We start from the raw sequence: 14,855 nt of genomic DNA on the forward strand, positions 1-14,855 counted from the left end.
TGAGTTTGATGATCTTCATCTGGGACCCCACCTCAGCAGTCCCAGGAAGACACCAACGTTATGGTCCACCCTCCCGCCGGATTCCTAGTTGAATCCAAGGGTGGGCAGTGCAGCTGTAGTGTCATGGCAGCAGTCTTTTAGGTTTATAGGAGAGCCTAACAAGCAGGCTGCGCCCCCAAAAAGCCTACTTCACATTCCTGCATGAAGTCATGCATGCCACACCATGCACGAATGAAGGTGCAATTCCAGGGTGGCACAACATGTGCCCCTTCACACACACCCCCATGGACAGATGCGCCCGGTACCTGCATTTCCACCAATCTTATCATGTCTGGCTCCCCACCACCAAATGGGTGGTGGAAAAGCAGGTCATAATATGCTCTCTGGTGCCAGCATTGGCACCACCAGCATGTACTGCCCTACTGGGTTTTGTGAATTGTCATTTTTAAATGTATTATTTCTATATTTTCCGATCTCAATGAACTAAAATGTATGCTTTGCCTGTTTTTTATCTTTCTGTGCCAGCTTTAAGTGTAATGCTTTCTTTGTGAATGTTGGTAGACTAGCTCAAACAATTTCTGCAACCAATGCCATGCTCCTCCTCTTTTGACTCTTTGCAAGAAAGTGTTTTTTCAATACATTGTTTTCCTTTTACAGACTGGCACAGACCTACGTCTTGATTTTCATCCCTGCTCTACCTGTGAGTTTATGTCAGAGGTATTCTTTTATTGTGAATCATTATGCAATGCTGTGCTACAGAATGTCCTGCGTTCATCCTTCTTTCTTTTTATTCTGCTTTCCTTCATTTTACTTTCCTCTCCTTCCTTTACTTGTTTTGGCTTACATTCCTTTTTGTGTCCCTACCTCCTTCCCTGCTTCTGACCTCCCTCCTTCCATTGTTCCTTTCATACAACCCCCAAAGCAACCTCTCCTCCCTCACTCCCTCACTCCCTTCTTCTGTTCCTTCTTCTCTTTAATTCTGCTTTAGTTCCATTATGCCCTCTTAAGCGCTAAATCATGGTACCTCAAGAAGCGCTCTTAAATTGGTGATTTTGCTGCGACGGATAGAAGGAGAGGGAGGCTTCACTTCCTCTTAGAAGTGCGGCCATGGATCTAAGTTAGTCAGGATTGTGTGACAGCGATAGTGACTATCCGAAATCTCAGGTTAAATATCTGTACTACACTTTGCTCCATCAGAAAAATAACCCAGTTTACCATATTGCCAGTTTCTTTAAAGTGCCTCCAACTGGGTGATTCTCTAACATTTTGTGCTGGGGTAACATCACAAAAGTGATGCTTACCAGCACAAAATGTTTGCTTTCTAGTCACTTTCCAGAGCAAAACTTGTTTTTGCACAGGAAAGTATCCAAAAGTAACGCAAAGCGTGGTGGTGGAAGTGGGCGATTACCCTCACTAGACTCTAGGGATTGCATTCAGGCAATTTTCTTTGAGCGGAGCGCCCATCCCCGACCCCGCTTGTGCATGGTCCTGAGTGGGCCCAATAGAGTTTCTGTGACTCTTGGAGGGTGAATAAGGTATTTACCCCCAATCTACCTTCCTGGGTAGCAGAGGCCCACTAGACACCAGAGATTTAAAAAAAAAAGAAATATAGGGGTGGGGGCTGCCCACCATGGACATGGCTGTGTGCGTCGGCAGGGGATGGTTAACCCCAATCTGTCCAAGGGGGGCAGAGAGCCCACTAGTCACCAGGGCATTTTCTTTATTAAATATAGGGTCGGCAATGGTGTAACATAGGCACCCGCAGCCTCCGAGCTCCAGGGGGCCTCCTCAGCTCAGAACTTTGGCCCGGGAGCTCCTGACTGACTCTGGACTTTGCCCAGGGGGCACTCAACTTTCATTATGCCACTGTGGGACGGGGCTGCCCACAATGGCCTTGGCCATGCCCCAAATAAATGTGCCAATAGTCTTTCTGCCACCCCTGGGGAGGACTGATAGGGTGATTATCACCAATCTACCCCCTGGGGGCAGAAAGTCCAATAGACATCAGATATTTCAAAATAACACCAATGCAAACAAAAGAATGGGGGGCCTACCCTAGCATCAAGCCATACTCTGCCCCAGTGGTGTTAATAGTTTCTTTCAACCCCCTTAAGGGAAGATAGAAAGCCGGTCTTAAATGTGGCGGTTGCCCCAAACCTGCCCCCGGGGGGGGGTACAAAATCAACCTAACACCAGGGATTTTGCCAATGGGGCAAAACAAAGTGTTGTGAAAGTTGCACTGTGGCATTGGGGCAGAAACTATATAGCAGAAATATATATTTTTTAATAAATTAATGTGGTGGGTCTGGTCTAGTGATGGACCCCTTGCAATGGCTCTCCTTGGCCTTGGTTTGATCCATTCCTATTTTGGGCACTTGGCCCATCCACTAATGTTGTGCAGTGTTTTTATTGGCATAAGTGGGGTAACACTGGCTCATAGGATGTTTGTGAATTTCTGCTAATTCCCAAGCTTTCATCACAAAAATATAAGGAAAAGGCGAAAGGATTTTAGGCAACGTTTGAGGTTTGCAGGGCATTGTGGGTAAGAAGACCTCATAGGATCCATGCAAGGCACACCACCCTGAAATCCTCTGGCTGTCTAGCTTTCAAAAATATCTGTAGTTTGTAGGTTTGCTTGGTTGGTGCCATATCGCAGCTACCACCCCAATTGCTTATCTATCAAAGTAGCTTGGAATAAATCCTTTTTTTTGTTTTAGATATGGATGTTCCTGAAAGCTGGCAGGATGGTGACTTTAGGCCAGCAAGCCATTTTTAGGTGAAAAAAATAGACACTTTTATACTGAGCACTTTTTTCCTATTTTTCCCCCAAAAACTAAAAATATAGCTATATTTTGCCAATTTTCTCAAGAAACCCTGGGCACCTTTAGAATCCCAAGGATGTTGGAAGAAACGGGTGCAAATTTTGTGTGGACACCTTTAGTGGAAAATGTTATGGGAGCAGTAACTACCCCAAACAAATAGCCCAATAATGGCTCAGCACTGAGGGGGAAAGGCCCAACTGTTAAGGGGCTACGTTATTGAGTGTTTACATAACATACAAGTTCTATGTGTAGTTTACCTTTGGTGTAAACAATTTGCATAACTGTAGTAGTACTTTATAGTATTTAAAAAACTGCTCTAGTAGGTATACAATAGGGGTCTATCTGGAATTTGAAAGTATTGCTTGCATTTCATTCTGCGGGTTAGTGGTGATGTTGTAAAGCTGTAATTACAGGTACTAGGATGTTCTTCAATGTTGCACTGCTTGACAGTTGCTCGCAAAGGGGTCTCAACAAGCAATGGGCTTGCTTTTTGCACTCGAAGAAGTATCTGCCATGTCTTTAAAAGTGTCTCTAGAAAGACTGTTAAAAGCCACATTCCTTTAGAGCTGTGTTTATGATTGTTTATTTTTCACAGGGTACATACAGATATATCATGCTATCGGAAAAAATGGCCACCTGCTATATTCCTTAAAACCTTGCATGAAAAATTGACCATTAATTAAACTTTAACTTTTTTCCTCCCTTATTTATTTTGAATGCACCTCTGCTTCCCTTCTATATGCCTCTTCTGTGTGTAAACTACTCTAACTGCTTCTCACATAGTCCCCTCCGATGATCATACCAAAGTCACTAACATACCACAAAGGACCTTTGAGTAGATGCATGGAATGGTTTCCTTTACATTCTAGGATAACAAAAATTACCACTGGACTGATCACTAAATCTCAGCTTCTGGCTAGCATGCTACTCGCCGCAAAGCATTTCAACATCTTGTCTGGCTCAGTACGTGCGATCTAATTTCAATTTCAATATGGTTACATGTTTCTCCACTAACGTTTCTACAAGAATAATTGACCTTGTCTCAAGTATCATTGTGGCAGGGATTCTGCAGATACACAGAACTATGTGCAGGATTATGGGTCCTCTGTGTATAGGGGCTAAGCCTTCCCACCACCTTAGTGCCCACGAGCCCATGACTGACTAGCTATAGTGTCTCACTCACTCTCCTACACACTCATGAAGAAGCAAATGATTAGACACCACACGACACAGCACTCCTGGATCTCTCAGGAATCGTGGTAACAAGACACACCTTTTTGCTCACACTCTCGTACCTGTCCACAATAAGATCTGACCGAGACACAAATGTAGTTTAAAATTTGTATTTGAACTATTGTGCTATAGCATGCAGTATACAGGCCATAACACATAAATTCATAAAAGTAATATAGTTAGCATTGCAGCTAGTCCATACATCATAAAGGGAGATTTCATCATATAAAGACAATGGAGAAAGACTATAGCTTCTAACCTTCCTCCCCTTGGTAAGAAGAAGTATTATTATATAATAGAAGGTCTCTGGGCTTTGTCAGTGGACCCCATACCTTAGACTATAGATGGTGTTTCTACATCATAGGTGTGTGTTGCTCTTCTCCCTGGAAAGTTGGAAAGGTCCCTCTTCAAGTGTGTGTCACTTAAACATGTATCCCCATAATATCAAGGTACGAGTCACCAGCAGCAGTTGCATTAGTATGTTTTGTCGAGGTGCTAGGCCCTGACCAGAACAGAGAACAAGGCATGTTGTTTATCAACCTTGCTCATAATGTTCAGACTAAACTCCAGGAACAAGCAAAGCTGAGTACAGCAGACAGTTCTCATGTGAAAGGCATAAATAGAGTAGTGCAAAAATAAAGCCATGTATTAACGTGCGCAAAAGCTGCATCATGGCTGCAGGGCTCATGCTAACTTAGCGAAGTCGATCATGTCCCTATCTGTCACATGCACCCTCCCCTTCGGGGAGAAACAGAATGCAACTGTAAGCAGAGTCAAAAATGTGTGCAAAAAAAGGCCGAATTTTAATCATACAAAAATTATAGTTTAAAACGATTTTAAGGCAAGTCCGCAAAATTCACCACAGTATGTGTACCGGGGAATACAAGCTGTTCCAAAAGGTAAACCCTGTGTTCCTAGCAAAGAGGGACACTATCCAGTTTAGCAAATCAAAAGAACATCCATGCTCCTCATAAACCAGTGTCTCTAGGAGCATACCCAGGCAACTTGTGTGATATTCGATGAAACTCCGTTGCAAGAGGCGCTGTGCAGCCTTACAGGTATTCCAGCCTGCCAACACTCCAAGTGCAGCCGCACACATCAGAAGGCCGCCCCAGAACAGGCCTGGTCATGGGCCAGTAATGGACCCATTAACAGATCATAATCCAGGTCAGCACAGTATGTATTAGAGAGGCAGATATCCAAGGCCCAACTGAAAGGGCACCGTCTGCAATAAAACACAGGTTCGATGCAGGTGAAATAGGGGAAGAAAAAGGTAAGTCCATAACTCACACCAAGCGTTGCCAATGGCAAGCATCCAAAAAGCTGTTGCATACGTTCACGGTACAGCCGCAGGCCATGTCTGTTGATTACCACATGATGCAAAAACAACAGTTGATGTACTGAATGCAGAACAATGTCATACATTCACCCCAGTACAGAGATCTGTGCCTAAATCCATCGTTTTTTTGCTCACCACACTAACCCAGTTCAGACATGGCCATATGCAAATCAGCTTTGACCCTGTGCCTCATGGGTACAGTCCAGCCCAAACTGCCAAGCCATGTCTTCCCTGGACCGGAATCAAGCATCCTAAAACCGGTTTCTGGCTATCATCCGTCATCAGCCAGAATAACTTGACTCCAGTGGCGTAGTGAGCACGGGACCCATGACTGGGCATACCCTTCCCACATAGGGTGAACAGCAAAACACACAAGATGATGGACGGAATGTTGCACAATGGCAAAACATTCACCCCCAGTTACAGATATGGAAATTGAGGAGGAGAACCTGAACTGTAAGATCTTAAGTTGAAATGTAGCAGGACTTAGAACAAAAAGTGCGGAACCCAGATGGATTAATTTTCTTAAAACTCATGATATAGTGGGACAACAAGAGACGTGGGATAGAGAAAATAATTTTGGGTTGGATGGTTCTACACCATATTTTGAGCCAGCATGGCCCTCGGCCTCAGGGAGAGCAAAGGGGTGTCTTTTAATTTTAATATCACTAAAGTTGACTGGAAATCATTGCTCTGTGAATACAGGCTCCACTAATGGTTTAGCTGTAGAAATTAACAATGTCAATTCTATGAAACTGTTGATTTTAAATTTCCATAATTCACCTGAGATCAGATCTCTAAATGAGCATTTGTGCATTTTAAAAGGATTTTTAAATTATTACAGACTCAAGCAAACCACTTCTTATTACTGGTATTATTATTTTGGGAGATTTTAATGTTCCTTTGTTATGAAGGATTACCATGTTGTAGATTATCTTGGCCCAGAGGAATCCCTTACCTGTCATTTTGAGCACAGCCCGCAAGGAGAATCCCTGGAGGATCTCCTGGCTGTATTGATTTATGTCAGCCTAACACAAACATTGTGGAGAGGAGGATCCCTACTTTCAAGGCAAGAGGTCAGGATTCTATAATTGATTATATATTTTTTTCCCCGGTATTACTTCCTCAAGTAATCTATTTTGGTGCCCTATGGTCCGATTATAGCGACCATAATCGTGTTACACTTGAGTTAAGTAGGGCAACTGGCCTTAAAGAGAGTCAGGGACAACCCCCAACTTGTAAAGACCACAGACCAGGGACATAGGCAGTGTAATTTCTGAGCTTTCCTTTCAAGATTTGATGTATAAAGTGGAAGAGAGTTTTAATATATGTCTTAGTCCTGCAAGTGTGGGCGCACAGGTCTTATTGGCATTTGAAGAGATTTGTGTGCAGGTGGCATCTGGTTTCACATTGCCTAGTGGAAGTCATACTAATCTGGGTGAGAAATGGTTTGATAAGGATTGCTCGAAAGCGGACCCAAGAGATCGTGCTCTTATAGACCAATTGAGGGAGTCCTATAAGCGTACGATTAATTACCGTAAACAAGAAATCAAAGATGAGGCCTGGAAAGACCTGCTTTTGGTCGAGGTTCATAGGAATAGTGCTAGATTTTGGCCTATAGGTAATAAACCCTTCTTTACAGGACTAAATAATATGCCGTTACAATGTAATATTAGGGAGTATCAGTGGTACTCCAATTTTAATACTATTTATGGAGAATCCCAGTTCGGGAGGGGCTCTCCAGTTCTTACTGACAGAAATTGGGGCAAATCACCATTACATTTTAGAGAAATTGAAGTGGATACAGCTATCACTCAAATGACTAGTAACAAAGCCCCCGGCTCTGATTGTGTTACGGCTGATCCATACAAACAAACTCTGATCTGGGCAAACATTATAACAAACTTTTTAAATGAGGCTAGTAAGTATGGCTATCCACCATCCTGGTCTCTCTCTACCATCATTCCAGTTTTTTAAAAGGGGCAGAGAGGTGATCCAGTTTGTTATAGACCTATATCCCTGATTGATTCCGTGGTTAAGGTTTTAGGTAGAGTTATTTTAAATAAACTTTCTGAATGATTTGACGAAACTGGAATTTTAACAGACTGTCAATACGGTTTTAGAAAAGGTAGAACCACTATAGATCAGTGTCTAAATTTGCACCTTTTGGGCGAGAAATATACTGTGTCAAAACAAGGTATGTTGCAGGTGTCTCTCATGGACTTATCCTCGGCCTTTGATCTAGTAAATAGATCAGGGTTATGGACAATATTGATAGGTATAGGGATGGACCTCTGCTTAGTATATTTTCTAGTAGATATTCACAAGGATCTTTATGCCAGGGTTAGAGTCAGCCAAGATGGCAAATGCACTAAGCACTTTAAAATTGACAAAGGGATATGACAGGGCTGTATTTTAGACACTTTGCTTTTTACACTTATATAAATAATTTAAACACCTCCTTTAGCACTGCCACTTTAGATATCCCTCATATAGGAGACAGGGGTTTTCCTGCACCCCTATACGCTGATGATGCGGTTCTTATGGCCACACTGCAGTTGGCCTGCAGAGACTTTTGGATTCTTTTGGGTCCTTTATGCAATCTTTGGACCTTATTGTTAATAAAACCAAATCACACAGAATGACAATGGGGCTGAAGCCATAAAAATTCAAATTCTTTTATTGGGAAGGGGTTGAGTTGTCAAGGGTTTCCTCTTTCTCCTCTGGACTACCCAGTTAAGGGCAAGCAAACTTCCAATGTCTAGGTCCATAGCTGCTATACAAGGTTTTGTATCCCGACTAGGAGCGAATCCCCTTGAAGCTTTGCTCAAAATTTATAGATTTAAAAGTGTTGCTATAGCAAGGTATGGGTCTGCGATTTGGGGATACAAAGCTGTACTAGAACTTCAGCAAGTTGAAAATACATTTATGAGATATCTCCTGGCAGTTCCCCAATCTACCCCTACCTATGCTATTCATCAAGAGTTTGGTAGTGGTTTTGTTGAGGACCAAATTGGGCTGGGTCCTGTGGTATGTTGGCTAAAGACATGGATTAATACAGAACTGGCACTGAATAGAGAAATTGTCAGGGACTGTATAGCGCTGGACATTGTAAGAAAAATCAAATGGATACAATATGTCAAGTCAATGCTAGGTAAATTGGGACGACTTGTACTTTTTGCCACCCCAGAAAAGATAGTGAAAGAGGACCTGGCAAGGGTTAAAGTACAGTTTTTAAACATGTTGTCTGCAGAGAGAGAGGCATTGGAGATTGTGAAACCTAAGGTAAAAGCCCATTTCCTGTTAAAGACAGTACCACGGATAGAACGGTATCTGACATTTGTCATAAAACCTTTTCACTGATTTCTTCTAACCAGGTTCTGTTTCAATCTCATTCATTGTCTTTCAGCAGATGTACAGGGGTGGAGTAGGGTAAATGATTTAGGCCCCTGTACATGTGATAATTTTTCAACATAGGATACCATACATTTTATAATGTTTTGTGAGCATTTTAGCTCCATGAGGAGAAGGTTTTTAAGTCCTATTTTAACGGGGAGGAGTTTTGTGCAAGTTAGACCTGCCTTCCTATATTTGCAGTTGTTAAATAACCCTTGTGAGATTTTTTATGTTGCAAATGTTTTGGTTGGCAGCAGTTAGACATAGGAAGAAAGGGTGCTAGAAATTTTAAATTGTTGATTGATTTATATATTGATATAACTGTTTTAATTCCCTGATTAATGAATTACAATTCACCTATTTTTACTAGTATTCTTTTATTGTCTGTATGTGGCATATTTTATTGAATTCAATGTATTAATATGCTTTTATGTACTCTTTTTATGAAACTTGTTGTCTGTGGTGTACTTTTATGGCTTATGTTAGCCGAATAAAGTGGTTTGACTTTGACTTTGAATAAATCAATTTAGTATGCGTCAATATGAATTTAGATTGAGATGGCAATTTTAACTTATAGAAATAGGATTCTGCATTGGAAATATTATAATCAGAAAAGTAGGTGAACTTACTCCTTTGAGTATTAGAACTCCCCTGTAAAGGAGTTAGATAATGTTCTCACTGTTCGTTTTGTGCAAGAAATGATGGCCATAATGTTGATAACAGAATAAATCTGCATAATTGGTCAAATTCAAATATAAATCCTCAGCATCAAATGCAGCATAATATTTTAAATCAGAAAACAATGAATGAACTGCCTGAACATAGAATTCTGAAGGCTTTTAATCAGTTGCGCTATGGGTGCACTGCCTGTTTATACGCACACCAGTAAGGAATAGTATTTTGGACAGGTGCAAAACGGCAAGTGGAGAAACCTTGAACCACTCAATAGAGTAGACAGAACTACCCCTACATGAACAAACTCGGCTGCCGATGCACTCAAGACGGTGTATACACTGTTAAGTAACAATATACAGAAAAGGAAGATAGTGAACAAAATGACAGAAGTATCATAACAAAGGCTCTCATGAAGAGTAAATCTTGGAGTCTTTAATGTAGCAAACAGCCAGCCGACACATGTTTCATCGCACTCGCGATTCCTCAGGGCTAGATGGCTGTGTTCCAATCAGGAAGGTAATTGCTGATTGGTTTTCAAAGTTTCAGGCTGGAGATCAACAGTGTGGTATTTTCCAATTATTGCCCACGGCGAACAAGGTATTCTATTTGCTGCCGAAATCTTACTGACGCCGTGTATGGCTCAGAAGTAAATGGTACTTCAATCTTGATACAGCATAGACGCGGCGTGTAGCGCGTCCGGACCCCAGGCAGTGTTCCTGTTTGGACCTAACAGGAACACAGCCATCTAGCCCTGAGGAATCGCGAGTGCGATGAAACACGTGTCGGCTGGCTGTTTGCTACATTAAAGACTCCAAGAAATGCCTGAACATCCCAGTTGTCTGAGTTGTCTGAGTGTATATCCGGTGATACCACATCTCCTAATGAAACACAGAACACATAAGGAATGTTCAGGACCTCAGTCGGACCATGAATATCGAACGCAGCTTTATCCCAAATGATGCCATTAGCAACAGGGAAGGCCGAAATGTTCACGGGGGCTTGATCTCTTTTCCTTATAATGGGATAATGCATGGGTAGTGAGAACTTCTTCAACAAATTTAACAGCATCGAATTCCATTACAACTAATCCTACTCTCCTCAATATACATCCAACTAGCTTTAACAGTTTCAATCCTTTAACCAATGACCACGTAAGAACCATTGTCACCACAATTAAATCAGGATCGGCATTGGATCCTTGCCTTCTCTCGGCGCTTCGTCCGGTGATGGATGCCATAATACCCATCATCACTCATGTATGCAACTCCATCCTGAGTTCAGGCATATATCCCACTGTTTTAAAAAAGACACTACTGAAACCTCTCTTAAATAAGCCAGGTCTTGATAAAAGCGAACTAAAAAACTATAGGCCCATAGCCAGTCTCCCTTTTATAGCAAAAGTGATCGAGAAGGCTATGAACTTACAACTGTCGGAGTATATCGAGAACCACAGTTTGCTGGATGACACACAATTCGGATTCCGAAAATACCATGGGACCGAAACAGCCTTAATTAAAGCGGCACACGATGTGCGAGCAATCCGAGACCAGGGTGGGACAGCAGTCTTGGTGTTGCTGGATCTGTCTGCGGCTTTCGACACGGTCGACCATAAGATCTTGGTCGACCGTGTCGGTAAAATGGGTGTTGGACAAACAGCAATAAAACTGTTGGCTTCGTTTCTCAAGGACAGAACCCAGGCTGTCGCCTTGGGGACATACCAATCTGCCCAGTTGTCTCTGCCATGTGGAGTACCTCAAGGCTCATCCCTAAGTCCGACACTATTTAACATCTATGTGTCGGACCTTGCTAGTGTCATCAAAAGCCACGGGATGAGCCTAACTTCGTATGCAGATGACACGCAATTGGTACTGGCCATTAAAGGCGACGGTCTGGAGGTTGCCCAACGCTTTCAGAAGGGAATGCTGGACATAGGAGAGTGGATGGCAATAAACTGCTCAAAACTCAACTTGGAAAAAACTGAGGTGGTCATTTTTGGACCACTTCTAAAATGTAAATCCGTATTTGTAAAGCGCAAACTACTCACCCTTACGGGTCTCAAGGCGCTGGGGGCCGTTGTGGAAATTAAGGGGGTCATTAGGATCGCGGACGGACTTGCGTCCGTCCGCGACCCCAGAGCAGGAGGGAACCTCTGCATGGCATGCGGAGTTCCCTCCTGTGCAATTAGGATGTGACCGCAAGGGTTGCGGTCACATCCTCTATTTTTAACATTGCGGCGGGTGGAGCTTCAAGCTGCACCCGCCGCAATGTTAAAAATGCACGCATTGCATTTGCATGCAGTAAGAGGCAGGCACCGCGTGGTGCCTGCCGCTTTCTGCATGCAAATGCAGGGGGCTACCATAGGTACCCCCCATGTGCACCCTCCACTCCCCCTTCACCCGCAACGGGCCCCGCAGTGAAGTTCCGTATGCTTTTCCACGGCGGAAAACCCGCCGCGGAAAAGCATAATTTACAGGCCATCCTAATATGGTGGACGGTGTCTGGAAGACACCGTCACCATATTAGAGCTTTTCCGCCGCGGTTGTAAGCCGACCGCGGCGGAAAAGCTGCGGACGGAAACCCGGACCCACCAGCCATCCTAATGTGGCGGTGGGTCTTTGGTCAGTCCGTTGAAGTTTTTCCGCATCCTCTGAGTCGGCGGTGCCTTCCGCCGGCCCCGAGGATGCGGAAAATCTGCAATCATAATGACCCCCTAAGTGAGCTATTGCCCAGAGTCACATGGTGCTGAGCTGAGCTGCCGCTGGAGTCGGGGATCGAACCGTGAACCCTGTGCTCCGAAGACATCTGCCCTGGCCGCTGCACCACACCTTCTACCACCTTGGTCGTTAGTCTGGTGGCCTTCTACATTTGGTGCACCTCCTACACCAGTGGCCAAGGTCAGAAACCTAGGAGTCACCTTTGATGAGGGCCTCACTTTTATGGACCATGCGAATAAAGTGGCATCAACAGCTCACTACAAATTGCGCATTATCAGAAAAATAAGTCTGTTCCTACCAGCAGCTGCCACTAAAACGCTGGTTAGTTCCATGGTACTCTCGGCACTTGATTACTGTAATGGTTTATTTCTAAACACCCAGGTCAGGGTTTTAAAAAAGTTGCAGTCGATTCAAAATGCGGCAGCACGTCTACTCTCAGGAATTCCAAAATTAGCAGCCATATCTGGAACAATAAAACAACTACAATTTCTAAAGGACCAGATGGTTCGATATCTCCCACCTAGACAGCTGCGGTCATCTAACCTTAACCAGCTAGTGATCCCCCGGTCCAAAACAGTATCTTGGGGCGATCGTCGCTTCTTAACCGCAGCACCCAAACTATGGAACACTCTGCCGCAGGACATTAGGCTAAGCCCATCTCTCCTGCAGTTTCGTAAGAAACTAAAAACCTGGTTGTTTAACCAATAGTTTCCGTCCTGAATGTTCCTGAACGCTGTTAGCCGCAATGAGCAACACTTATGCAAATTTTCATTAGCGCCGAGACGCCCGCGGGTATTTGTCGCGCTTTACAAATGGCAATAAATAAATAAACAGCAGAGGGTTCAGACAAATAGTGACCATTGATGAGCAAGCAGAACAGTGTCACAAACCCAATCCATGTGAAAAGGAAAATAAGTGTACCATGCAGATGTATGTCCAGGGTGGGACCTGGTAAGTCTTTTTAAACCAGGCAATCAAAAGACGGGTACGTATCAGAGGGGATGCCACAGATGAGGACGAAGAAGATGAGTCTGATGAAAAACTTGTATGATCCATATAATAACTACTGGCTCCCAAACTAAACAATGGAGGCTGTGCAGCATCAGATGGAGTATGGTACTGTCAGGAATGTCAATGACAACCTCAACTGGAGAAAAATCATACCCAATGTCTGCATTAGTGGAAGTAGAAGGTACAAAAGGCAAGAAATCAATAGAAGTTTCTAACTCCCCCTCCATTACACGGGGAGTAGTTGAAGAAGCTGAAGCCATCGGATTCAGTGAAAGGTCTTGGCTTAGAATACTGGAAGTCATACTATTCAGTATTGGCCTTATGGTGTAGCTTGACATTGTCAATAGAAATAAATCTGTTTTCCATGCGGCCAGGCAAAGGAGGCAAAATCACTGTAAAGTACCCTTCAATCCAAGAAGGGTACGAGTACCCTTCAATCCAAGAACTGGGACAGGTGGACGATAAGAAGGACCAAATTCTTTTTTGTTTTCCAGTTTTTCTCTTACCAGATTACCAACTTTAGGAAGCCAGCCAGTTACAGGAATCAGCACTGCTGCATCTGTGGGCGAGGGCAAATGATCCTTTGCAAGAACATCTTGAATCTGTCTTTTGTAGATTCTGCAACATAGCATAATGGTTATCTATGTCAAAAGTTGAGGCAGCCGCCACAATGTCTAGACCATCAAGGTCTGGCTCAAACATTTTAATGCCAAAGAGCATTTCTTATGGGGTCCACCCCCCAGGGATGTTCTTGGGAGATTTTTAAGTGCACTTTGAACCCCATAGAAATGAGTCAGTCAACCCCTGTCTGTACCTAAGACACTAGCTGTCAAAGATTGATTTAAGTCACAGTTCATTTGTTCCACTATAGAATTTCCCTCAGGCCTGTATGGAGACGGAAACTGCACCAGCACCCCCAGAGACTTCATTGCATCCTTGTAAACCTTAGAGGCAAATGCAGGACCTTGGTCAGAATGGAAGGTGCCACAGGCAAAGGTCCTGATAAAGACATGCAAATCTCTAATGACATTTCAAGCGTAAGCACTGCGTTGAGGCCAAACACAAAGAAATCGACTACACAAATCCACTGCAACTAAAATATATTTATATGCAGTCTCAGATGTCAAAGGACTGCAGTGATCAAGGTAAATACAACTAAACGGTTGATTGCTGTGAATGTGGTTTACGTGCAACCGTAGAGGGTTTAATCTGTTGGCAAATGTCACATGAGAGTACATAATTACAGGTTTGCTTATATAAATTTGCCACCAATAACGTTCCTGTAAAATAGAAACATTTGCAGAAATACCGGCATGTGCAGACGCCATGCCTTCATGTGCAGCTATGATCAAAGGAAGTCTACGGTCCTCGTTGGGAATCAGCTGATCCTCAACAGATGGTATTGAAGCAAATTGGACTTGCTCAGGTGATAAATCATAAGAATACTTCAAAGGGAAACCTTGTGGGAACTCCCTCCCACCCTCCGTAGCAGCTATAGCCACAAGAATATCATTATCAATTTTACTCATGGACCTAGTAACTGCTGGGTTTTCAATACTTCCCTGGAGTTGGACGTGTGACGCCTTTCGATTTCTTTGAGGTTTACTGTATCGGGAAACCGTGAGAAGGAATAAATACGCTTAATATAACACTTGGCATATTGAT

At 43.3% G+C, this 14,855-nt stretch overlaps 1 protein-coding gene across 1 annotated transcript in view; it reads left to right on the top strand.

Annotated features, from left to right (window-relative positions):
• LOC147730243 (multidrug and toxin extrusion protein 1-like) overlaps nucleotides 1–14,855 on the top strand; it is a 574,971-nt gene that overhangs the window by 202,004 nt on the left and 358,112 nt on the right. The window contains exon 6 of the mRNA XM_086955004.1: nucleotides 658–700. Within this exon, the coding sequence (XP_086811130.1) occupies nucleotides 658–700 (43 nt within the window). The remainder of the gene's footprint in view (nucleotides 1–657; nucleotides 701–14,855) is intronic.

This window comes from Lissotriton vulgaris, chromosome 2_1, assembly GCF_964263255.1.
Source record: "Lissotriton vulgaris chromosome 2_1, aLisVul1.2, whole genome shotgun sequence".
In the NCBI taxonomy this organism is placed as follows: domain Eukaryota; kingdom Metazoa; phylum Chordata; class Amphibia; order Caudata; family Salamandridae; genus Lissotriton; species Lissotriton vulgaris.